The 26,782-nt window shown below is 42.5% G+C and overlaps 1 protein-coding gene across 1 annotated transcript in view; it reads left to right on the top strand.

The window, feature by feature from the left end:
* PLEKHM3 (pleckstrin homology domain containing, family M, member 3) overlaps positions 1–24,273 on the top strand; it is a 205,490-nt gene extending 181,217 nt beyond the window's left edge. The window contains exon 7 of the mRNA XM_006889130.1: positions 24,017–24,273. Coding sequence (XP_006889192.1) covers positions 24,017–24,194 — 178 coding nt within the window. The 3' untranslated portion in view covers positions 24,195–24,273. The remainder of the gene's footprint in view (positions 1–24,016) is intronic.
* Positions 24,274–26,782: the final 2,509 nt, after the last annotated feature.

Below are 26,782 nucleotides of genomic sequence, written 5' to 3'. Positions count from 1 at the left end.
TTAATATCTTTGCAGATGCAAATGTCATTTGAATTCTTTCTAATTCAGTGAACAAAACATTTCAAAAACAGTATAACTGTTAATTCTTTTATTTAATGACTTAGTAAATGTACTCTGGGTGTTTCTTTGGACTGTTCCTTGCTAATAAATAGTTTATAATCTTGTTGAGAGACAGACAATTAGACACAGTCATGGAAAACTTTGATAGATTCTATAGTCAAGAGTGTCTATCCAGAGCTCCTAGAAGGAGTATTGCCCACAAGAGTGATGTGCATCATAGGTGAGGGAAAGATGTTGTGGTGGTGTTGTTTACTGTAGAGTCAGAATCGACCCATAGGTGACCCTCCGGTGGGTTTTCAGAGGCAGTTAATCACATGAGAAGAGATTGCCCATCCTTCTTCCACACAGCAGCTGGTAGCCTCGAACTGTGTTCCTTCAGGATTGCAGCTTAGCTTCTTGCTACTAGGCCACCAGAGCTCCTCAAAGATGTTCTACGGTTTCTAAATAATAGTATTGTTAGTCAAAGAACTCTATTTTGAATGATGAGGCACTGATTATGTACTTCAGTACTAGAATAAACTTTGTTTTTGTGCGCTTGTCTATGACTTCATCTCAAACGTAGGTCAACTTTCTTGAATTTTATTTCCCTTGTTTCTTTAACAGGTGAATGAAGACATTCTATGAATCTATCATTTCAAAGTCCTTTCCGTATTTCTACGTAGGACATCATCCCTGCTAGGCCCTAGAGAATATAGTATAGGGCCTGGCTCTAACATAAGCACGCACCACTCCTGGTACCACCCAGCTCCACATCTCGTCATTTCAGTCTCACACCAGTCCTCTCAGAGTAGAGAGTTACCTCTACAAACAAGGAGCTTAAGGACTAGAGATCACTTTCCGAGGACTGATCGGTATTCGAAACTTAAACTCAAATATTTCAGACTCCAGATGCATACTATATTTTCACCGCTGTCACTGCTATTTCTCTATGTGTAATCTTCCAACCTTTTTGAAGTACATCCCCTAAACTAAATTTGAATATCAATATATAATCATTCTCATCATCATCATCATATGAGGCTCCTCTAAAAGTGGTATTTTGAACTCTCCCCTTATTTGCAACTTTGGAAGTTTTCAGTGAACACCCTTTACAGTGAGCATTGGCAAATTGGGAGTGGCTAAGAGAGAGGCCTTTCTGTTGTAAACTGGCAGAAGGACGATTTAGCAGAGCGGGCAAAGAGGCCACAGTGGGCTTCCACCTCAACATTTCTAGGCAGGTCAGGTTTTCAAAGGTGCACCTAAGGGAATTGTTGTGTTTTATTAGCTACCATATTATCAGCCTCAAAAGAACTTTGGGTAAATGCTCAGTTACTAACCAGAAATTGGCAGTTTGAAGATGTGGCAGTCTGCTTCCGTAAGTATTACAGTCTTACAAACCATATGGGGCAGGTCTACTGTATCCTGTGAAGTCACTGTCAGCTAACAGCAATAATATGTGAGTGTGGGGGAACATAATACTGCCCAGACCTGCAGTGTAAATGGCACAGATTAAACTTTAAAAGATTCTAATCAGTCTTAAAAACATACTATCCGAGAAAAGTCAGACACAAAAGGGTAAATCTTGTATGATCCAACTTAAATATCTAGGATAAGCAAATACATAGAGAAAGAAGGGATTGGTGTTTACCAAGGGCTAGGGAAAGAGTGATGGGGCATTATTCCTTAATGGTATTGATTGCAAAGGGGAAAAGAAAAAGCTTATTTTTAGCACTGAGCTTGCTGTCTCCCTTTTTTATATATTTAGTATTTATTGTTTGGTGTAGCTCTCCAAGGTATATGTGCATTCATTGGGATACTGAGAAAGTTTGGAGATTTTCTTTAAAGTGATTAGTTAAAAGACTTTCAAATACTTCCAAAGGTGGAGAAATACAGTACTGAACTAAGATTACCATGTCATACATAAGGACGACTCCACAGACCTACTATTTCAGGGATTTCTGTGGTGGGATCATCAGCCTGCTTTGGTCGGCAGTGTTCACACGTCCTAGCAGAGGCATCCAAGGAAATGTTACCCTTGTCTCTTGGGGCATCTGCCACTCAGTGTTTACGCTTCTAAGTGAATCACCTGTTGTTTACAGAGGTGGAGTTTGAGGCTACAGTTTGTGTGGAACTTACCAGTTTTCCTTTGTGTATAACTATTTGACCATTCCTTTCTTTCCTCCAAGGAATAGCAATTGCCCTGGAGACCTTGGCCTTATCAACCCCAAACTCATACCAGTTGAGTGAACACATTCCAAGTGCAGCCAATCTGTATGCATTTAAAACTCATGCCCTACTGTCTATTGCGAGCACGCGTTAGCATCATAGGAAAATCCATAGCAAGTCGGAAAAACTCATAGCAAGTGAATTTCTAACAGTACTTTGTCTTCTTTTAAGTCTCTTTTGTCAGGTAAACTTACAGAAAAGGTAGGCCTCCAAAAAAATGTCCAAGCCCTGTTGCTTTCATCCATCTGGCCCAACTCCAGAAATGTACAACTCGTACCAAGGAACACGCTTGACCTTTTGAATTGGTCTTTGTCATTTTACATTTAATTGTAATTCATACCACCCAGCCCCAGAGGACCTAAGCGTGTTGGGGCATGGACTTTGTTCTTTACCTTGGCACTCTCTGCCTTTCTTTAAGCTTCATGAAGTTTCAAACGGATAATTACAGTCAAATTTTATGAAGACTGGTTTTTAAAAGAGAGAAAGAAATCTGTATAAAAAGTGTACAACAATCTCTTCCCTCAGCAGATGTTCAGATGCGTGATTTTTCCTTAGCACCACTAAGTAAGGGCCGTATTTTCTGTGGCCCCACTTCTCACTGAGGTGCCTACTTTAACAAGGACCTGGGGACAGAGTGGGAGCTGACTGGAGACAGTTACGTGCCTAGAAAATCCTCAAACCCCAGAAGACTTACAAAGGCTGGTCTGTGTTTTCTGAGGAGCCCGTTGTAATTTTCAGGTTTTTTGAAAGAGAGTTCCATATTTAGGAAGGATTTTCTTTCTTTCTTTTTGGCAAGAGAGGGAAACAAAACTGCAGAGGAGGAGAGAGTGGCTCTGCCCAGAAGCAGGTTCTCCACGGTGACCGCCTGTTTGTTCAGCCTTCGTTTTTTGGGTGTTTTTTTCTAATTTTTTTTTTGTCAGTCCTTGCACAAACAGGGTGAATACCTGGATTATGCCCTCATCTGGACTCAAATACACATACATTACATACCCTTTTCTCACTAATCAGCCTGACACATTCCTTTGTTGGTAAATGGTTCCAAAACAAACACTGTCCGTGCACCTAATTAGCAGGTTTGTGGGCTGCACTTGGCAGTCTTGTTACATCCTGTTCAACAATGGAGAACAACAGCCCTGGCTGGGCCCGGCTTATGGGAGGGGGCAGCCTCCCCCAGTGTATATACTCTCTTTTTTTAAAAAAAATTATATATCCTTTCTGTGGCTTTTCTTGGGAAGCAGCCACTCTGAGGACTGTAATGAGGTGTGGAATCCTAGAAACAGCTCGGGGAAATTTGGGTTCCTCTTCATAGGTACCTTTTCTGAGGCTCTCTTTTCTTCAGTCTGCTCATTCTTTCTCTCTCTCAGGCACTGAGGAGAAGCATATTGAGGAGCTTTCTCAGTGGCTCCAATGGTGGAGGCTGAGACACTTGCCTGTGCTTTGGAATCACAAAGGAACAGGTGGAAGGACCGTGGAGGCATCTAGATGTTTGGGGGCTGGAAAACTGAAGGTCAGATGGATCACATATTTTTGTGTCAGTAGCTGGTGACATATGAAGATGGAATTCTCCTTTTAGGCCATATGACTGCCCACACTGAAATGTATTTATTGTGTCAGTGGAGGTTTTCCTTGATAAAAACTCTTAAGCACAATGCTAGTGTTTTTGGCTTTTCAACTTTGGTCAAAGAATAACTTGGCAAATAACATTTCACCTTGGCCTGGTGGCTCCTATATTCACATGTCAAAATGTTTCAGAAAGTCTGCTAACACAGACAAGACTTCAGTGGAACCCTCGGGCTGACCTGACCCTCCATGCCATTAAGTCACCTGATAGATACAGGGCATTTATAAACACAGTCCTTGCTGTTGAGACGGCCATTGTTTTTTAAGGCCATTTAGTTTTGTGGATAGATGACTGTCATCTCCACCTAGACACATTTCTAACCAGCTTGTAGGAAGATGCCTTGTCAACACTGCATTAATCATCTGGTGCTTTAAACATTCCAGAGATCTTTTGTTTTCCACTTGTTTAAAGGGGGAAAAATATCCATCATTGCTTAACTCCTGGTTTTTTCTTTCTAATATAAAATTATGAGAACTTTGATGTCCTGATAATGAATTGAGCTGCCAACCCAAAGGCACACAGTTCATATCCACCACCTGCTCCATGGGAGAAAGATTTTTCATGCTATGTACTGACTTTGGAAAAGCTCTGGAGGGGGTCACTTATGAGTCGATTCCAACTCAATAGTATACAACAGCAGCAATAATATAAAATTAATTGCTGTTTTTGAAGAAAACTTGAAAGGTACATAAACACACAGAGGGGGGAAATTATCCTTAATGTGTTCTTTTTTCCCTCTCCACATAAGTATGCATGTATATTTTAATATTATCTGCATATCTGATATATAACTTTACATCTAGGGTTTTTATAACGCATTTTATCATAACCAGGAAAGTTTTTGGTTGTTGTTGTTGTTGTTGTTGTTGTTGTTAGGTGCTGTCAAGTTGAGTATGACTCATAGGGACCTCATTTACAACAGATCTGAACCCTGTCCCATCCGATGCCAGCCTCACACTTCCTGACACTTTAGAGCCCGTTTCAGCAGTCACCATGTCAATCCACCTGGTCAGGGGTCTTTTTCTCTGTCACCAATCCTCTACCTTTACAAGAATCCAATTATTAAATGATGTTCTGTCATTCTTTTCCTCACTTCAACTGACTGCCAATCTGGGCTCTACCACTACACTACTATAAATATCCGCATTCCTCTACTGTTCATAAGGTTTTCAGAGACCTGTTATTTAAGAAGCAGGTGGCCAAATCCTGCTTCCTAACCAGGGAAGTATTTATAGTTAATCTTTTAACTTTTAATCTTTTTTTGTTATTGTTGTTGTTGTTATTGTGTATTGTAGAGTTGGAAATGACCCATAGCTGACCATCCAGAAGGTTTTCAAAGGCAGTTAATTACATGGAAGGAGATCGCCCATCTTTCTCCCATGGTGCAGTGGGTGGCCTCGAACTACATGCCTTTGGAATTGTAGTGCAGCTTCTTGCCACTAGGCCACCTTTTACTACTGAATATATTGTACAGGAAAATAGTTAACTTGTTCGGAAATCACTGAGGTGGCTTTAATAAATAGAGATCCCTTGTCTGTGGAAGGACACTGGGCTGGGAATAAAGATGTGTAGATGGCATTCCAAGTGATGCCACTAACTTGCCATGTGGCCTGTGACATGTCATCACCCGTGTGGACCTACCTACCAGGCACATGACTCTATTCTGAGTGCATAGTGACCAAAAAAGGGCTCATTGCTCAACATTTTATCTTTGTCTGTTTGGTAGTTTGTACCAGGAAGTTTGCAGTGAACATGACTGATTTTGATATAATTTACATAAAGGAAATAGAATACATGTTCAAATTGAGAGTCTGTCTACCGTCTTGAAGTACTGTGAAGTCATTGAGAAAACACTGTCGTTGCTCACCGCTGGTCCCCTGCCTCCTGGGGAGCCCATGGCAAAGGCTTCTTCTTGAATGAATGAATGGCAGCCTTGCTTTACTTTCATTTTTCAAATATATTGTTGACATAGAGCCTTTTATGTTAAATAGCTTTCAAATTCATGCTCTGTGTGTTACGTATGTGACTTTATTCCGTGATGGCTAGCATTCTGTCATCTTACACACACATGCACTGTACTAAAGTCAATAGAGACTTTCACATCAGGAGAGATAGGATGTCGAAAACTTGAGCTTTGCTAAGTTTGCTAACTCGGATAATTTAATTTTCAGAACGCTGCTTAGGTCATTTGTAGTGTGTACCTTTTTCTTCCCTGTGGGACTGTAAATAAGTAACCTGAATACACAATAGGGGAGAGAAGGAGTATTTACCTTTCCATACAAAAAAATGTGGACGTTTCAGACTGAGCAGTATGTTCTGAAATGAACTACTTCACGTTTTTAAAATTATAAAAAGTACAGTCATCTCAGAATATATTTATCATATTTTGAGACTTCTGCCACCACCCTAATTAGAGGAGCATAGATAGTGATATCTCTCTCTTTAAAGTTATCTCTTAAAACCGGTTTATTTTAATATCAGTATTTGATGTACATGAGAGAGCTCTGGTGGCCTCATGGCAAGAAGCTGTGCTGCAATCCCAAAGGTTCATGGTTTGAGGCCACAAGCTGCTCCACAGGAGAGAACGATGGGCAATCTCCTCCTTTGTAATTAACTGTCTCTGAAAACCCAACAGAGGGTCAGCTACAGCTCGGTTCCTCAGTGATACACAACAACAGCAACAATGTACATGAGGGAGCTCTGGTGACTTGGTGATAAGGAATTGTGCTGTCGACACAAAGATACATGGTTCAAATCCACCAGCTGCTCTGTGAGAGAAAGGTGGGCCATCTTTTACTGCCTCAGTAAACCCACTGGAGGGTCAGCTAAAGGTTGGTTCCAACTTGGTGGTACACAATAACAGTCTACATAAGCGTATCTTCATTAAGCACTTACAGAATTCTGAATATTAAAGCACTCAGTGCTCCACTAGGAAACGAAGGTGTATATCACCTACAACCGTTGTTTTTGTTATGTAGCGTCATGTCAGAACCACTCATAGCTGACTCTGGCAGGTTGTCAAAGGCAATAAATCACCATGGCAGGGGATTGACCATCTTCCCACAGAGCAGCTGGTGGTTTTGAACTATGTGCCTTTGGGTTAGCAGGCAACTATCATCAATAATTACCCATTTTGTTCCAAATACTTTCTAAGCACTTTAATTACAGGGAAAGGTGCAGTCGGCAGAGGCTCATACTCTGTACACAAGTTGTTGCTTTGGTAGAATTATACCAGTGCACAGGTCATGTATTTGTAGATCTACAAGAGGCCTTAGTTGCCACTTGCTCTCCCTTCTTGCATCATGCACACGTACCATCCCCATGCAGGCCAGTGTCTCACTCAACACCATGTCCGTAGCTAGAGGGGCTCAGGGTGCTGAATCTCAGTGCAGTGCCCTTGCTGCCTCACCCTGCCGTCAGAGCTTTAGGTCTGAGCTTGGGGCACCACAAACCACTTCAAAGGAGGAAAAGGCCACCTTAAAATATTTTTTTTAAAAAAAGCAGACAACAAGCTCTATTCCTCCCCATAACTTTTGTGTAGTGTTTAGGGAGAAAGAGTCTCAGCAAAACAAAAAGAATTCTATAACCTTTTGGTGACAAAACAGGAAATACTAACATTAAGAAACTCATTTATGTGAAAAACAGAAACATGTCTTGTAAAATATGTCCTTATAAGCAAATAATAAACTAACTTGCAAGTAATGAGCCAGGGGCTTGCTCAAAGAATTTGCATTGGAAACATCAGAAGCCACTAATTTACTGCAATCCCAGAGATGTGTGGTTCAAATCCACCAGATGCTCTGCTGGAGAAGGAGGGTCAGTCTCCTCCTGAACCAGTCAGATTCGATTTGATGGTGCACACACAAAATAATAATAATAATAATTAAAAAAAAAAAGAAGGAACCACTAACTTGAACTTACTTAAACTGAAGGCTATAGTTTGCCATGAGAGTTGGGAGGTTAAAGTATCCTAAGACTTTTCTTTAAGACAGGTGTTAACACGACCATCTTTTTTAAAAAATGTGGTTTGAGTGAAAGTTTATAAAGCTGATGGACTTACATTCCAGCTTGGTGCACATTTAGTTTTACCACACTAATTATAGTACTATGACGCGATTGCACTTCTCCCATTTCCTCCCTATAATACTTGTTTTCGTTAACCCCCCTGTCCTACCCCTTCTGCCTCCACAGCTTCCTTGTGCCAATACTGTTCTTGTAGCCCTTATACGGTTGGTTAACCTAAGGCGTGTGTGCTGCCCTGATGATATTGGTCACGTTTTCCTTCAAAGTAGGGAAGAGATGGGCCAGGAAAGAGAAGAGTGAAGTTTGAGGCAACCCAGTGGGAAACATGGTTTTCATGAAGTACTTGAAGCCGAGGAGGTTAGGGTCAGAGAGGATGTAAATACCAAAACAGAGAGGATATAAATATCAAAACAGAGAACAAGGAAGATGACGCTTACCTTCCTCTGGGTTCCGCGAGAGAATACTGAAGGAACCCTGTGAAAGAGAAACCAGGTCAGGAGCTGTTGTTGTTGTTGTTAAGTGCCGTCCACTTGAGTACAATCCATAGCGATCCTATAAACAACAGCTCTGAACCCTGTCCTGTCCTGTGCCATCCTCACACTTCCTGACACTCTAGAGCCCATTGCAGCAGACACTGTGTCAGTCCACCTGGTTGAGGGTCTTCATCTCTTTGCCAACCCTCTACCTTTCCAAGCATGAAGTCTCTTTCCAAGGAACAGCCTCTCCCAGCGTCTTGCCTGACATATTTATGGTGAAGCTTCATCATCTTTGCCTCCAGTCAGCACCCTGACTGCATCTTGTACAAGACATATCCACTTGTTCTTTTGGAAGTCCATGGGATCTTCAGCAGTCTTCTCCAACATTACAGTTCAAAGGCATCAGTTCTTCTGTCATCCTTATTCATTGTCCTGCTCTCAGGTACATACCAAATGACTGAAAAGACCATGGCCCGAATCAGGTGCACTTTAGTCCTCAAAGTGACATCATTTCTTCTCATCATTTGGAGAGGTCCCTGGCTACAGACTTTTCTAGTTGTAATACATCTCCTGGTCTCCTGGCTGCTGGTACCAAAATATCGTTTGTAGATCCAAGTAAGACGAAGTAACTGACAGTCTTGGTCCTTTCCCCATCCATCATGATACTGCCTATCAGTCCAGTGGTGAGAATTTTTGTTTTCTTGACGTTGAGATGCAAACCATATTGAAGGCTGCAGTGTTTTATCTTCTGTAGTAAACATTTTGAGTCCACACTTTGAGCAGGCAAAGTTGTGCCGCTTGTATATTGAAAGTTATTGATGGAGTCTTCCTCCAATTCTGATGCCACATTTTTTTTCATAGAGTCCAGCTTCTCAAATAATTTGCTCAGCATACAGATTGAATAGGTGTGGAGATAAAATATAACCCTGCTGCACATGTTTCCAAATTTTAAACCATCCAGGTTCCTTTGCTCTGTTCACACAACAGTCTTTTAGTCTAGGTACAGGTTTCACATGAGAACAATCATGTATTCTGGAATTCCCATTCTTCTCAATGTTACCCATAATTTATTATGATCCACACAGTAAAATATCTTTGTATATTTTTCCAAGGTACAATCTAACTCATGGCAGTCTTCCATCGGTATCTAAGGATGTGGATCTTGACAGGAGGAGGAGTGTACCCATCTTTCTCCCTTGGAGCTGCTGGTGGCTTCAAACTACTAGGGATGCAAGACTTTGGGCTGCACTTGCTACAGACTGCACCACCATGCTTTTCTGGCAGTTTGAATCTACCAGTGACTCTGCAGGAGAAAGATGGGCAGTCTCCTCCTGTGTGATTTACACCCTCCAGAAACCCACCGGGAGGTCATCTATGAGTCATTTCCACCTCAGTGTCAGGGCGTGAATGGACTTCTTATAGAACAGAGTAGAACTACCCGATAGATGTTCCAAGGATTAGTCTTTGCAGAAACTGACTGGCACATCTTTCTCCCAATGGAGAGGTTGTTGGGTTCAAATTGCTGATTTGGTTAGCAGCCAAGTGCATAACTGTGCAACTAAACTCCTTCGTTAACATACGAGATTAAGATTTGCAACCCTGAAAATGGAAGATAGTTACATCAGATCACAAAATGAATGATATATAATATTAGAAATCATGGCCTCTCAAAGTGGACACATAACATGAACTATCACACCCACCGAAGCTGTGAAATTCCTTTATTCCTAAATAAAGAAGAAAAAAAATCTGAAATGTTCAGAAAGTCTAACGCCGGGGAGCTCTGGTGGCCTAGTGGAAAGAAAACTGCACTGCAATTCCAGAGGAACACGGTTCGAATCCATCAGACGCTCTGCCGGAGAAGGAGGCGCAATATCCTCCTGTACCAGTCAGATCTGATTTGACGGTACACGCACACAAAATAATTTAAAAAAAAAAAAAAGAAAGAAAGTCTAACGTCAGACTCAGTCCTTAGCCTGAAGTGTTTAAATAGATGTACTTCATTTCAGCTACACTTTATAAATAAAACCCTGAGATAACTTTAATTTAATTTTATACAAAATTATTTGATTGATTTTATATACTGCAAAAATATTGACATTTAACTTAAAAGATGGGAATTACTTTAAATTGTTATTTAAAAATTGTCCTTGAGTTGTTCCTAACTCTTAGCCACTCAGCGTGTCAGCGGGTTGTGTGTCAGGGTTGGTTTTTAGGAAGTAGACTGAGAAGAAGAGAGCTCAGGTGGCTTAGTGGTCATGGGCCCCACTGCCAGCCAAAGCCCCTGAATCCTGTCAACCAGCTACTCCACGGGGGAAGGATGGGCAGCCACCCCCTGTGCCATTCACAACTTCTGGAAACCCTCTAGCAGATCAGCCATGGGTTGGTTCCCAGCCTATGGTGCATAACAGTAACAGCAAGAGGGGGAGGACCTTCTTCTGGGGTGCTTCTAGGTGGTAAGTTGTCATTGTTAGGTGCCATCAAGTTGAGTACAACTAATAACGACCCTATGAACAACAGGTCTGAACCGTGTCCTTTACTGTGTCATCCTCATTACGTCTGACATACTCGAGCCCCTTGTTGCGGTTACTGTGTTAATTCATCTCATTGAAAGTCTTCCTCTTTTTTGCTGTATTTACAACACTTATGTCCATTTCCAAAGAATAGCTTTCCTAATAACAATATGCCCAGTGTCCCTCTTGTGCAATTTACTGCCTCTGAAAGCCCGCTGGAGGGCCAGCTATGAGTCAGTTCCAACTTGACAGTACACAACAACATGCCCAAAGCCATCCTTGCCTCTAAGGAGCTACACTTCTGGTTACACTTTATCCAACACGTATCTGTGTGTTCTTTTGGCAGTCCATGAAATACTGAGTATTCTTCTTCAGAACGGAAACTCTGAGGCATCAGTTCTTCTTCTGTCATCCTTAGTCATTGGCTGGCTGCCAGATGCATAGCAAGTGATTGAAAAGACCATGGCCTGAATCAGTTGGGGGTTTTTTTGTTTGTTTTATTAATTTTAATGAAAGTTTACAGAGACTTACATTCATTGTTGCACATTTCTCCCTGCCTACCCCCTCCCCCCAATTCACTCTTCTTAAAAAGCAAAAGAAAAATTCCTTCATTATATACAATCCCTCCCCCCAAGTCCACTCCACTGTGCAGCCTTCATTCTGGACTCCTAAACTGACTTCATTGGTATTCAGTTCTTTTGAGAGGTCCCTGACAACTTCCTCAGTGCAGCATATCATTTGATTTCTTGACTACTGGTATCAAGGGTGTTGATAGTGGGTCCAAGTAAAAAGAAATCATTAGCAATTTCTTTCTTTTCTCCATATATCATGATGTTGCCTTTCAGCCCAGTGGAGGGGATTTTTGTCTTCTTGATGTTGAGATGTAATTCATAATGAAATCTGTAGTCTTTGATATTCTGCAGCAAGCAATAGGGTTGTGTCATTTGCATAATGCAGGTTGTTGATGAGTCTCCCTCTTATCCTGATGCCATATTTTTCATCATGTTGTTATGTGCCATCAAGTTGCCTGCAACTCAGTGACCCTATGTACAGTAGCTCTGAACCCAGCCCTATCCTGAGCCAATCTCACTGTCTATGACACACCTACCCTCATAACCCCAGGTACTGTGTCAATCCATTTCATCCAGGGTCCTTTTCTTCTGTATTGTCCCTCCACCCTTCCAAGCATGATGCCCTCCTCCAAGAACTGGCCTCTTCTGGCCATATGCCCAAAGTATGTGAGTCAAAGCTTCATAATCCTTGCCTCCAAGGAGAAAATTGGTTTCACCCTTTCCTATAGAAACCTTTTTATCCTCTTGGTAGTCCATGATATGTTGAATACTCTCCTCCAGCACCACAAGTCAAAGGCCTTGATTCTTCTGTCATCCTTAGTCATTGACCAGCTCTCTGATGAGACAATTAGCAAGTAATTTTGAAGAGTATGGCCTAGAATAGGTGCACCTTTGTCTCTAGACTGACAGTGTTGCTCTTCAGCACTCTGGAGAGGTCCCTGAAGCAGATTTTCCCAATGCAATTCATCTTTTGATTTCCTGACCACTAGTGTTGATTGCAGAATTTGCATAATGCAGGTTGTTGATGAGTCTCCCTCTTATCCTGATGCCACATTTTTAATCATGTTGTTATGTGCCATCAAGTCGCCTGCAACTCAGTGACGCTTGTTCTGTTCAACAGAACAGGAAATTGTTAACAAACTCAATCTCTTCTCCATCTGTCATGATGCTGTCAATTGGTGAGAATCTTTTTTTTCTTGATGTTGAACTTCGATCCATATTGAAGACAACAGTCCTTGACCTTCTGTAGCAGGTGCTTCAGGTTCTCCTCAATTTTGGCAAGCAAGGTTGTTTCGTCTACATTACACAGGCTGTTGAGGAATCTTTCTCCAATCTTGATGCCACATTCCTTCTCATAAAATCCAGCCTCCTGAATGTTCTGCAGATCTGTTCTGCATATTGATTGAAAAGATAAAGAGACAGGATACATCCCTGATACGGAGTCCAGCTTCTCACAGGATTTGCTCAGTATACATATTGAATAGATATGCAGTAAGGATACAATCCTGGAATTCACCTTTCCTGGTTTTAAGCCATGTAGTGTTCCCTTTGCTCTGTTCAGACAAGAACATCTTGGTCTAGATACATAGTTTGGGATTCCCAGTCTTCTCAATATTAGCCATAGTTGTTATGATCCATACAGTCAAATGCCTTTGCACCATCAATAAAACACAAATAGACATTCTTCTGGTATTCTCTGCTTTCAGCCAGTATCTAGCTGATTTCAGCACTGATATCCCCAGTGCCATGGCCCCCTCTAAATCCAGCTGAATTTCTGGGATACTCTGTAAATATACTATCTATGTTAGCTGTATTTGGATGATCTTCATAATATTTTGCTCGCATGTGATATTAATTATATTGTTCTATAATTTCTAAATTCTGATGAATTACCTTTTTTGGGATTAGGAATAAATATGGATCTCTTCCAGTCAGTCGGCCGGGTCCTCCAAATTCCTGATATTGACTGGTGAGCACTTTGAGGACTGCATCTGACAGTTGAAACGTGGCAATTGGTATTCAATTGATTCCTGAGGTCTTTATATTTTGCCAGTATCTTCAGTGCAGCTTGAATTTCTTTCCTTCATTACCATTGGTTCTTTATCATATGCTACTTCCTGAAGAATATACTCTGTGTATTGCCGCCATCTCCTTTTGATGCTTCCTGGATCATTGAAGACTTTGCCCATAGCATCTCTCAATATTATAGCTCGAGGCTTGAATTTATTTTTCAGTTCTTTCAACTTGAAAATGCCAAGCAAGTTCTTCCCTTTTTATTCTCCAAATCCTACTCTTTACTCATTTCATTGTAATACTTGGCTTTGTCTTCTCAAGTTCCTCTTTAAAATCTTTTGTTGATCTCTTTTACTTCTGCATCTCTTCCCTTTGTTCTGACTTCTTGACACACTAGTGCAATTTTCAGTTTCTTCTGACATCCATTTTGGTCTTTTCTTTCTCCCCTGTCTATGTAATGACCTTTTGCTCTCTTCATAGATGATATCCTTGATGTCTTCACACAGCTCATCTGGTCTTTGCTAATTAGTGTTCAGTGCCTCAAATCTATCCTTGAGGTGATTTTTGAATTCAGGTGGGATAAGCCCAAGTGGTATTTTGGTTCTTTTGGACCTGTTTTCATTCTCTTCAGCTTCAATTTGAACTTACACTTGAGTAATTGGTGATCTATTTCATGTAGAATTTTACCTTTCAATGTTTTATTTACATACGGAGACTCTGTTTCTACAATCCGAAAGGGTAGTTTAAAATAATATAGTACTAAAACCCCCCAAAAAAGTAATACAGAACAGGCTTAGGAATAGAATGAACAATATTATTTCAGAAAGCATAAAAATGGACACAGGTAATAAGATAATTTAACCATCCTTGGGATATTGCTCTCACTTAATGTATTCTGAAAAGTGTGGGGGTTCCAGCATATCTCAAGGCATCTTGGAAGAAAGCCCTGGTGGCCTGCTTTCCAAAAATCAGCCATTTAAAAATGCCTACAGTTCTCTGTCACCTATGCTACTACCAGAAATTAGAAACAACTCCCCTGGGCCTATTGTTTCTGCTAATTTGGGGATTTACCACCCAATCAGTTGTGGGTCATACCATGGTCTCATTTTCAGGGATAAGTCACTAGGCCTTTCTTTCTAGTCCATGTTAATGTGAAAGCTGCACAGAAAACGTGTTCATAATCAGCAAAGCCAGGCCTGTGCTGACAGCTGCGTGGTAGCTACATGTGAAGTACACTAGCCGGGAACCAGATCCAGGGAAAAGGGAGAATTCTACCCCTGAACTACTGCTCCTCACCATTTGTAGAGTGTATTAGTTGAAAAATGAGAGCCTTCCTGGATTTTTAAATTATTGGCTTATAAAAGTGGCTCTCAAATATTTGTGCTTTGTTAGCGTCTCAGAGGCTTATGATTCTTAAGTTGAGGACACCGTAATGTGCACTTCTAACAAATGTGTAGATGATGCTGACTTTGCTGGTCCAGGGACCAAACACTGAGAACCGAAGTAAATAATTATGTGATGCTATCTGTTAAGAAGGGGCCTCTGGTGGCTAGGAGAAAGAAGGACATTACCTCCCGAGCAATTTACAGCCACTTAAAACCCTCTGGAGGGTGAATGAGAGAGAGAGAGATTTTGTTAAGGGAATTGTATTGGTGGGAAAAGATAAATAAGAGACATGGCTACACTAATGAAACTAGAACAACTTTCTAAACACAAATCACTTTGTATCTTTCATCTGTCTTTCTTCTTAATGTTTACATCAGTTACTTACTTTTGTTGTGATAATTATGACATAAAATCAGATGAGGCTTACCTTCTAGACTTTTCTCATTTTCTTATGCACCCATGCTTGAAATTTTCTTTTCTTTAACTCTGTTGAGTGTCTTAAGGAAATTAAAACTTAAGATGTTAAATAGAAATGAGGTCCGTTCAGTCTTAGATATGCTTTATCCTATAAATCACTATTTCTTTTAAAGAGCCTTGTAAAACATTAACACATTCAGTTTTCTACTTGAAAAGTAGACTGGTAAATCAACAAAAAGACCAACATTCATAAACCAAGGTGATTTTTGTAAATGTGTTATTGACCTAAAAATATTGTCATATTCACTGTCATTGCCTGAGATGTATCAAGGCATTGCTAAACACCTCTTGTGTTCTCAGTTGTTTTTTTACTAGTTTTAAAGCATTACTTTTATCTATAGTTTCCTGCAATTTGTTATTGTTGTTGTTGTTAGGTGTCGTCGAGTCGAGTACGACTCATAGCAACCTTCAAAGATCTGAACTCTGTTCTATGCTGTGACATCCTCATACTTCATGACACACAAGAGCCCATTGCAGCAGTCACCGTTTCAATATACCTGGTTGAGGGTCTTCCTCTCCTTTGCTGACCCTCTTGCTCTTTCAACCATCAAGTTCTTTTCCAAAGAATCTCCCCTTCTTAGCAACACGCCCTAAGTATGTGACGCTTTCATCATTCTTGCTTCCAAAGAGCACTCTGGCTGCACCCTCTCCAAAACCTATTTGTTTGTTCTCTTGGCCATCCATGGGATGTTCAGTACTCTTCTCCAACACCACAGCTCAAAGGCATCAATTCTTCTGTCATCCTTATTCATTGTCCAGCTCTCAGACATATTGCAAGTCATTAGAAAGACTACAGTCTGAATCAGATGCACTTTAGTCCTCAGACTGACAACATTAGTCCTCAATAATTTGCAGAGATCCCTAACTGCAGACTTTCCCAGTGCAGTGTGTCTCCTTCTCTCCTGACTGCTCATACCAAGTGTGTTAATTGTAGACCCAAGCGAGATGAAGCATACCATTTACTACCTCTGAAAACCCAGTGGAGAGCCAGCTATAAGTTGGTTTCGACTCAGCAGCACACAACAACAACATAATTCTCTTTCAGGGAGCTTTGGTGGTGTTGTCTGCAATGAGATGTGTTGTTGACCCCACGGTCACATTTCTAAGGTGGTTGGAATCCACCAGCCATTCCTCAGGAGAAAGATACTCCTCCAGTGAGATTTACAGCTTTGAAAACCCAGTTAAGGGTCAGCTATGAGCAGGACTGGCAAGACCACAATGAGCGAAGTTCTGTCACTATCAACAGATTATCAAGAAGCACTAAATTAAGCATTTGCACTAAAGATAATAGTAGTTAATGTCCCCAGGAGGGTAGCAAAGTGAACAAATGAATTCATTAACCCCGTTTACATTCTGTTTCAAAGCCTAGATTGCAAGTAAAGCTTTTGTCAAAGGTATTAGCTTAGCTTGGCTTACAAACTGAAAGTGCAAGACCTATGAAAACCAAATGCTTTGTGGACAGAAATCAGAGAAGAACCTTACTTAATTAACTCTGGGGATTAGAGGGTAAATAAAATGATCATTGCAGAGCATACCAATTGTTTTCAAAGATTTGGGTCTTAGCAGGTATTCAAGGATGTGTGGAATAACTTAAAGGATCATGTAGCTCCTAACAGTGGGAAGAGGGTCGGATTTCAAGTTAGAAGATTGGAATCAAATCCAGATCTCATCCCTCCCTTACTTGGTTTGGGCCAGATAAGCCATCAGTTAGCTATGTTATGTTTGTTATGTTATATACTATTTCTCGGTTTACAAATCTGCCTATTCAAGTATTAAAAGATGAGGAAAAAACACCTACCTCCATGAGCTATATAGGATTAAATAACATGTAAAACGAAGAAGAATGTAAAAATAGGAAGAAAGGGCTGTATAGATTTGCCTAATTTAAATGTCTAATTTTACACTTTTAATGTTACTATATTTGTATTTACCACTCAATACTATAACCATAGCTCCACAAACGAGCATGCACACACCTAGATCTGCCAGCCAGTTGACCAGAGGATCTGTATCTTTCTCAGTCTCAAAGAATTCCCATCAAACCGTATGGATTATTTGACCTTCTCATCCTCACTCCCTTACCCTTATATAGAAAAGAGCCACACTAAGCAGTCCCAAGTGTGACACATTAGTGATATATCAGAACGTAGGACATCAGTGGTTCCAAAATCCAGCTGCTTTGCCGACCTCTTCCCATCTCGCTTGCCTTTTCTGGGGCCCGTTCACTGCTTGGCACAGGAGAGGGCAATTTGCATAGCCTAGATTTCTGGTAAACCTGATGCAAGACTTGGCTGCAATGATGTCCCTCCAGGCAGAGGCTGCGAAATGTGGGTCCGTTCCCCAGCCGTCAGCTCCAGTCATAATCTTATGTGATAACTTTTCTTTCTTTTAACCCCTTGGAGCAATAAGGAGGAAGGAAAATCCAGTTGCCAGTGCGATGATTCTGACTCATGCCAACCCCGTATGTCTCAGAACAGATTGAACTTTGCTGCATCGGATCTTCAGTAGCTGATTTTTCCAAAGCAACTTGCCAGACCTTTCTTTCAAGGCGCTTCTGAGTGGACTTGGCGTGTGTTGACTGTTTTCATTACTCTAACTCTTCTTAACATTCAAGCTCATTTTTGTTGAATCAAAATCAACTCATAGCTGACCCTCCACTGGGTGTCCGAGGCTGTAAATCACATGGGAAGAGATTGTTCATCTTTCTCTGTCACAGCTGCTGGTGCCTTTGAACCACCCGAGGCACCATGTTTGGGTTAACAGCGCGATTCTCCACTGACTAGACCTAGACCTCCAGAGTTCCCATTTAACTTCTTACCAGTCCCAATACAGGTCTGTTAATCTCATCATTTGTGTAAATCATGTTTCATTTATTTCATCTTGTTGTTAGGTACCACAGGTCAACTACAAGTCACAGCACCCCTATAAACAATAACTTTCCCCTGTCCTGTGCCTCAGCAAAACAGGTTGACACAGTGACTGTAACAGTGGGCTCCGACATGGCAGAAACTGTGGGGATGGCACAGGACACGGCAAGATTTCACCTTAGAAGGTAGCATTTTCTATTCTCTCTCTGAACAGTATACATCGATCAATTTTATATACATATGACATTTTCACACACAGGCAGGCAAACACTACCGTAATATTTGCAAATTTGCAACTTAAGCAAAATATAAACCATTTGCTGATATGCATTTACTTATATGCTAGTAGAAGAAAACACCACCTCAAAACATTAAAATAGCTAAACCCCAATAGCTATCTCCCTTAGCGAAAAGATTTAAATAATCATGCTGGGTTCTTGGAAAAACCAGTAATAGCTGGTGTCCATATGGAGTCCCTTAGATAGTAGCTATACGCAAAACCACACTCGCATGCCAGGTCACGTGCACCCCGCCCTGCCCACTGCGGGCTCTACAGAGTGGAGACCAGCCAGCGCGCTGCCCTGCTCTACGAGGCTATCCTCCCCCCGTCAGAGATCCAGCCCAAGTGAAGCCGGACTTTCCATCCAAGTGAAATAGCTGAGGCCATTGCCTCAGCCAAAAATAAAAACGCAGCGGGAGAAGACCCAAACAAGAGCAGAGCAGACGCGTTTCAGCGACCTGAGCTTAGGGCAGGGGCCTTTAGCAGTTTCCTGTGACCTCCTGTGTGCAGCTCGGGGTTGAGACTGGTGTGGACAAAGTCGTAGAGCCTGTCTCTAATTGGTCTCACATCATCAGCATTCCAGAACAGGAAACTGTCTGCAGCCAGGAATTCTTGTGTCTTTGCCATAGCTGAGAAGCAAACCTTTTCCTCCTGGATGTATTTTGTTCTGTTTCTCTGTAGATTTGATAGATGTAATTAGAACATCGTGTCTGTCCAGTCTCCAGGCCATGGATTATTAGATCTCTAGGTTATGAACTTCTCTCTCATCTGCCATGGTCACTAAACTGATTTGTAGGTCTTCAAATATCCCAAGAGTGAGATTCGTGTTGCTTCAATATGGTGACCCAGAAGGGAGCTGCTTCCTCAGAGCATACCCATATAATTAATACCACTGGGTCCAAGAACTTCTGTACAAGTAGAAGGTGAGTCCCTCGTGGGTAGAAGCCCAGAAGGCCTCTGACATCCATCCTACAATGCCTAGGACTGGCCCTCACAACAAAGAACGCTCCAGCCCAGCATACCAAGGCTAGATCCCTGATTCAAGCAAAACACTATTTGCAAGGAAAAATCCATTGATGCCTATGGTCAGTGTAGCTATATCTCCTTGTGGTTGGGTATCTGAGGGACTGCACAGAGAAGGCACCAAAGAGCCATGTCCCTATGTATTGCTAAACCTGGGAGACTCAAGTGAAGATACTGCATTTCATCTCACTTCTCCCTCAAGGACTCTGAAAGGACATTTCTCCTTCATTACCTGGTGCAGTTTCAACAGCCTAATTCTCTGTGTTTTATTGACTATACAAAGGCATTTAACTATGTGGATCATAACAAATAATGAGTAACATTGAGAAGAATGGGAATCTCAGAATACTTAGTCATGCTCGTGTGAAACCTATACTTAGACTAAGAAGCTGCTGTCTGAACTGAACAAGAGAACACTGCATGGTTTAAAATCAGGAAAGGTTTGAATCATGATTGTATCCTTTCTCCATACCTGTTCATTCTGTATACAGAGCAAATCATTCAAGAAGGTGGACTCTATGAAGAAGAATGTGGCATCAGGACTGGAGACTCATTTACATCTGTGTTATGCAGATGTCATAGCCGTGCTTGCCAAAAGTAAAGAGGATTTGAAATAACTAACTTCAGAATATCAAAGACTTCAGCCTTTAATATGGACTACATCGCAATATCAAGAAAACAAAAATTCTGACCAGTAGGGAGCATCATGATAAATGGAGAAAGACTGAAGTTGTCAAGAATTTCCTTTTACTTGGATCCACAATAAACACCCATGGCGACGACAGTGGAGAAATCAACAGATGTGTTGAGTTGGGCAAATCTGCTGTGGAGGACATCTCCAAAGTTCTAAAGAGCATAAATGTCTGTTTAAAGACTAGGTGTGCCTGCTCCAAGCCATGATCTTTCCAGTTATTTCCTGTAACTCTGAATGATGGACTGTGAATAAGGATGACAGGAGAAGAATTGATGTCTCTGAGTTTTATGTTTGAGAAGGGTACTAAATGCCCCATGGACTATATCAAAAGAACAAACAAGTCTGTTTTGGAGGAAACACAACCAGTGCACTCCTTAGAGACAAGGAGAGTGAAAGTTTTGTCTTTGTCATCATTTGGCCATGTTGTCAGGAGAGGCCAGTCCTTGGGAAAAGACAGCATGCTGAGAAAGGTGGAGGGTCAGAGAAAGAGAGGAAGATCCAACAAGCAGGATGGACACAATGACCACAACAGTGGATGTGAGGGAGAGCGTGAGGATGACTCAGGATAAGGCACAGCTCAGATCTGTTGTCTTTAGGGTCCATGTGAGTGAAGCATGTGTGGTGTTCACAGGGTGATCGTTGATACCATGCCACCTAACAACAACAGCAGTTCTCAAAAAGGAGCACACCTTCTTTTCTCTAGCCATAGTTTTTCCCTTTGCATTACATTTGTATTGCAGAGTTCTGGACATTGTATGTAAAAGCACAGTTCTCTAGCTCCTTGTTTTTCCTGCCTTTATTCCTTTAAAGGGAAGGAACTAGAAGGGGAAATTAACAAGTCAGGTCTCCAAATCTGGGAAGGTTATTGTTTGATCATTTTGTCCATTTTTCAGTTCAAATGATGCCTGCTGGGGTACAAATTACTAGAAAATAGGTTTGAGTTCTATTTTAAAATCATTAATCATTTTATCTCGTGCTCTGTTCAGTTACTGACCTTTGGTTGGAAAGAGCAGGTGCACTCAGGCCTTCCTTGGCCTTGTGGGTGTTTGTTGCACCAGGAATATCCGATAAGACTCAATAGCTTCACTCACTAGGGTCCTGGTATCAGCAGAGATAAGGGAGTGGTACTGAAGGAACCCAGCATTTTTCTCTTTTATCAATCGCTGCCCTAGGGCAACATCCCTAGGCATATAAATCACTGACTAACTCATGGGGCATAGGGGGCAGGAAGGAGGAAATTTATTTGATAAAGCTGCCATTAGTGTCAGACTAGTGATAGGAGGTTACAGAGGTGTGACCCAGTGGGGACAAAGCCACTGCCACTAGGGAGGGGCTGGTCCAGGAGGGAGACTCACTGGAGACCTGCATCTGACCTTCATCTTCATGGGAAGGAGGGAGCGGGCTGGGGAGAAGGAAATGCTAGTGATGGCTCCGTCCTGTGCCATGGTCAGCATCAGGGGCAAGTAGTAGAGTCTCCAGAGAGAGGTGGGTCACACTGACCTGTGCAGGGCATGTCACCATTTGCCTGGTCCTTTCACATGCATCCCCTGATTCTCGTCTAGAAGCAACCTTGTGATGGGAAGGCGGCCCTTTTTAGCAGCATTTTACAATGGAGGAGACCAGTGCACCAAATACCTTGCCCACAGTCACTGAGTTAAAAAGGAAAAGGTGGGATTTGAACACAGTTATTCCAACTTGGAGGCCATGCCTCCCTGCACGATGACTCCCCGTTCTCATTCAGAAGACCAGGCCTCAGCCAGCAGGGTGGTGCTGGAGAAGAGCAATGGCTGGACCAGGAGGCCCTGGATTCTCATCAACGTCCATCACCGCATTCACTGACTCTCCACAGGACAACCACTGTCCTGACATCCATCACCGCATTCACTGACTCTCCACAAGACAATCACTGTCCTGTTGGAATCTCAGTTTTTGTATCTGTGAAATGAGGGGCTTGATTGGAATGTCCCCAGGTCTCATTAGTGGTGGAGGTGAAGTCAGACAGACATGAAGACACCCAGCAGACAGCCAGAGGGACACAGTGAGGAAAGGAGCCGTTTTAGCTCCACTGTTACGCACCTGCCATGTGCTAAATGCTATATCTGTTGTTCTTCTTATTTGAGGCTTACAAGGCCCCCCTGAGACGAATGCTGTCCCCATTTAGGAATTGAGGAGACTGAGGCCCCATTTAGCAAATGAGAAACTAAGTAGTTGGTTCAGAGTCGTACAACCATTTGCAGTCATAGCCATCTTAACTCTTTGTGCACTACTACAACCCTGGTTTCTCTTTGTGCAAATTGCTGAGCTTGAGCAGAGGCTGCTGGGTCCAGTCAGTCAGTCAGATGCACTGCAGCCTCTGGCCCTGCACAGCTTTCTGCCCAGGGTACCAAGGAGGGCATGAAGGTCCCCTTTAGCCAAATGCTCTTAATTTTATATAACATTGAGGGCAGGCAATACCAGGCTAGGGCTCAAGCCCTCCCTACAGGCTGGCCTGTGGCGGGGATGCAAACCCAGCTAGATGCTCCCACAAAGCAGAAGGATCACACTGAACCCTGAGCGCAGGTTGTTCTATCTCCCTCTTTGCCCAGTCCCTGATAGACCTGCCTTGAATGATGCTGATTAAACGAAGTCATGCAGACTGATGCCCTGAGCTCCTGGGACCAGGTAGAAGTTGCCTGTCATGTGAAAGGATGAGATGTAATCTACTTCACCAAGCCACCCACTCGAGCAGCTTTAGTGGTGCTTGTCAGTTACTCATTGTTCAAAACTGTGCTGTGAAAACAAGCTGTGCAGACTCCTGTGCAGATTCCACCGAGCTGAACAACAAGCCAGTCACCCGCCTGGAATGTCTCCTCTGCATCACCTACAGTGTCTGTGGGCTCGGGCTTGAGGGGTTTGTGGTTTTTTTGGTAACACTTTCCTCTCTCCTTTCTTCTTTACTCTCATGTTTTATTACTCCAATTTCTTTTATAAAGATAGCCTGAGTGGAAGATTCTTCTGATTTTTACTTTTTAACTCACAAGACTAAAGTAGTTGTTATTGGTGGGTGCCATCGAGTCGGCTCGGACTCATAGATCTCCGTAGATCTGAACCTTGCCCTGTCCTGTGCCATGCACACTGTCCTTGATGTACTCAAGCCCATGGTTAGTCGCTGCGTCAGTCTATCTTGTAGAGCAGTTCCTCTCTTTCTCCGACCCGCCACCTTTACCACAGTATATATTTTTTCTAAAAAAATGAAAATGTGTCATTTTACCTTTCCGCACTGTCAAGAATAGTGCATTCACAGGAGACCTCTTGACTCAGTGTAACTAAAGGAGAAAGCATCATATTCACAGGTGGAACCTGAATGCTGCAGTTGCCATTGGTGTGTGGCACTTTTCCAGTGAGCAAGTCACTCCATCCTCAGTTTCTGTCACTGCTCCTGGTAGTCACGACTCTCCCCTTTTTACAGTGGAGAGGGAACTTACACACAGGACATGAATGCCCTGTCCACTGTCCCCATCGTCACAGAGTTGCTAAATGAACATTGAGTCCCCTCCACTCATGAGTCGTAGCTTCTCTCTGGGCTAGTTCTAATCAAGAGAACAAATGAAAAAATATTCTCCAAGTGAGCATCAACCTTGAGCCTTTCAGAAAAGCACACAGCCCATTCCTGTAAGTCACTCATCTTCCCAGAGGTTAGGGTGGCCCAGAGTGATGTGTCACGGCCCTGCTTCACCAGACAGAAGTGGCTTCTGGGCTTTGAGTGTCTGTGTCTATCTCCTGCTCATTTCAGCCCCGTTCACCCTCTCCATGGTTGGCTTTTGCAGGTGTGAAAGCTGTGGAGCTGTTTTCCATTCGGAATGCAAAGAAAAGTCTGTCCCCTGCCCGAGGTGTGTCCGCCGAGAACTACAGAAGAAGCAGAAGTCTTTCTGGCGGAGGCTGAACATGGACGAGAGTCTGGAGGAGGCGTGCAGCATGTTTGAGCTGTCCTTCCAGAACACCTGACCAGCGGGACCCCAGGCCAGAGATTCACGTAGCCATGACCTGACAGCCCTCAGTGGCTTCCTAACTACCCAGTTAGACCTCAGTGGGAGAAGAGTTCATCCACTCTTCAGCTAGATCTAGATATATATATATATACACACACACACACATATACACACACGTACATACCTATACGTCCTGTGCGTATACACTGTATAAATTGTTGTCTAAAAGGTCCATGGAACCTTTATGACTTGAGAAAATACCATTTGTTGACTTAACTTAGCCATGAATTTCAGCTGCTTGTTCCCAAGCAAAATGTGGTTTACACACTGTGCTTAATAGGTCAGACTTTTTTTTCCTTGTTTTTTGTTACGGGTGTTTTATTCTGTTTTGTTTTGCTTGTTGGCTCTCAGAGGCCACTGTATCACACAGGACACAGGAAGAAATGCTTCCAGTGGAATGACAGCAATTTGTGTTATTTTTATGTTATTTATTTGCAGCCTCCTCAGAAGCTGAGGTAACTGAGGCAAGCCCCTGCCACCATCTACTTCATAAGAAAATCTTCAAAGCAGAGATGGCTCCTGGATACTTCCATGACTCAGTGTCCCTGGCTCAGTCTCCACTTAGTCTCCTCTGGGGAGCTGGAGGTCACACAGAATCACTGGATGCCAGGAGTGTGAGCTCCCCCTGACCTGACAGAAAGCATGCATCCCTAATTTATGAGGAGAGCTGCATCTAGCTTTGAGGTTCATATCAGAAAGTTGGGAGTTTTTGAATTTTGTTTTCCTGAGAAGAAAAGGAAAGAGAGACTTTTACAATCAGTGTCTGCATGTGGTCAGTGTGTCTTTGGGAGTCCCAGCTCTGCTCCTGAGATGGCCCACCATGTTGTCGGGTGGTGAACATGCCGCTCTTAAGAACAGCTTGCCAGAGGGTTCCTGGGTGATATTTATGCTTTTTATATGGTGCTGGCCTGAGAAATGTCCTAGGACTATTGTTTAAGAGATGAGATATGTGGTACGTAAATTCCAAGAAACTTGATTTCTTTTCACAGAATTCTGCTGCTTTTCCCTGCTCATTTTGAATACTTTATGGTGGTGTCTTTCCCTGTCCTTTTTTTTTTTAAATGTTAATTTATACATTTAACCAAGTCTTCTCTCAATTGCTTTTTTAAATTATTGGATTTTATTTTGGTTTCTTTTGTTGTTGGTTTTTTGGGTGGGTTTCGGTTTTTTTTATCAGAGTAACATGGGACTTCAAATTACCAACTTTAGGCTCTTAAGAAAATACCAAACTTAAAATATAATTAATAACTTAAACTTAATGTTGTTTAAAATTCTATATACACACATATATATAGCCACATATATAAAATTACATTAAATGAAAACAGAAGTGCTAAGTAAACAACAGAATATAGGTAAATATAATGAATTGCTTTGCTGTTGGTAGAGCAGTGGGCTCCCATGTCAGTGGCCCCCATCACTGAGACCAAAATGGGAACCCACTGACTCTGATTCCTTCCTCCTTACCTCTCTCTTGAATAGGGGGGGAAAAGAAAGTGTTTCTATTGACACAGTTCACACACGAGTCAATAAAAAGATAATGTCCAGCCACCACTGAGTAGACACTGTCAATACCTTCATGGTTCATGACTCAGTAGTTTTCACTGCTGTTAGGACCCCATGTACCTATGGTTCTCACAATACATGGGAGGTTCAATCCCGCCCCTCCATCCTCCCCCACTGCTCCCTCCACAGCCCCACTCCTAGTAGCCCTGTCCATTCAGAGACTGACTGAGTGACTCCAGTGCACATGGTTAGATGTGAACATCCCATCTCTTGACCTGCCAGTTCCTCTAGCCCAGACCACACAGTTCAACTTAGCAGCCTGCCCCAGTGCATTCATTTTTCTGATCCAGTTGCCGCTCTCAAGGCGTGGGCAGCATGTGAAATGGCCAGGGCCCTACTCATGTGGGGCCCTGTGATGCCTTTTACTCTTGGAACAACAGGCTGACACACACACTCCAACCCCATTGTAGTTACAACGTTACACACGAAAGGAAGAGGGTGGAAAATGTCAAATGAGCACTTGGCAAACAGACAAACAAATCTGACCGTCTCCTTTTCCCTCCTCCCCTTTGCGAAGTGCAGTATTTATATTTTTCCAGTCTCAGAGAAGATAGCAGAACATGATCCTTCACAAGAGAATTCTAGACCTGCTTATTATAAAACAGATGTGCTCCGATGGCAAAGTGCCTTCTCCCCCGCCCCCAGCTCCCACCCCAACGCTTACTTTTGCCTTTGCCTCAGTGAATGCATCTGTGAGCCTGCCCATCACTGAGTTCGTCCCCAGCACCTGAGGCCTGAGTGCAGGGCTATCTCCTCCCTCTGAAACTTCTCTCTGCACAAAATTTCCTGTCTGAGCTGACAGACAGACACCCAGTCTCGGGAATGCTGGATTCCCTGTCCCGAATGCCTTTGCTTTTCACCAACGCCCATTTAGAGGGCCCTGCCACATATTACCAGTCCCTGCAAACCCCTAAGGAGAAATTTCCACCCACATCATTTTCTGCTTATTTTCCAAAAGGAGGTGGGAGGGGGAAGCCA

This window comes from Elephantulus edwardii, unplaced genomic scaffold (genome assembly GCF_000299155.1).
Source record: "Elephantulus edwardii isolate Elephantulus edwardi_28Jun2011 unplaced genomic scaffold, EleEdw1.0 scaffold00075, whole genome shotgun sequence".
Taxonomy (NCBI): domain Eukaryota; kingdom Metazoa; phylum Chordata; class Mammalia; order Macroscelidea; family Macroscelididae; genus Elephantulus; species Elephantulus edwardii.
Note: the sequence above shows the minus strand (reverse complement) of the source record. Positions and strands in the feature narration are given on the sequence as shown.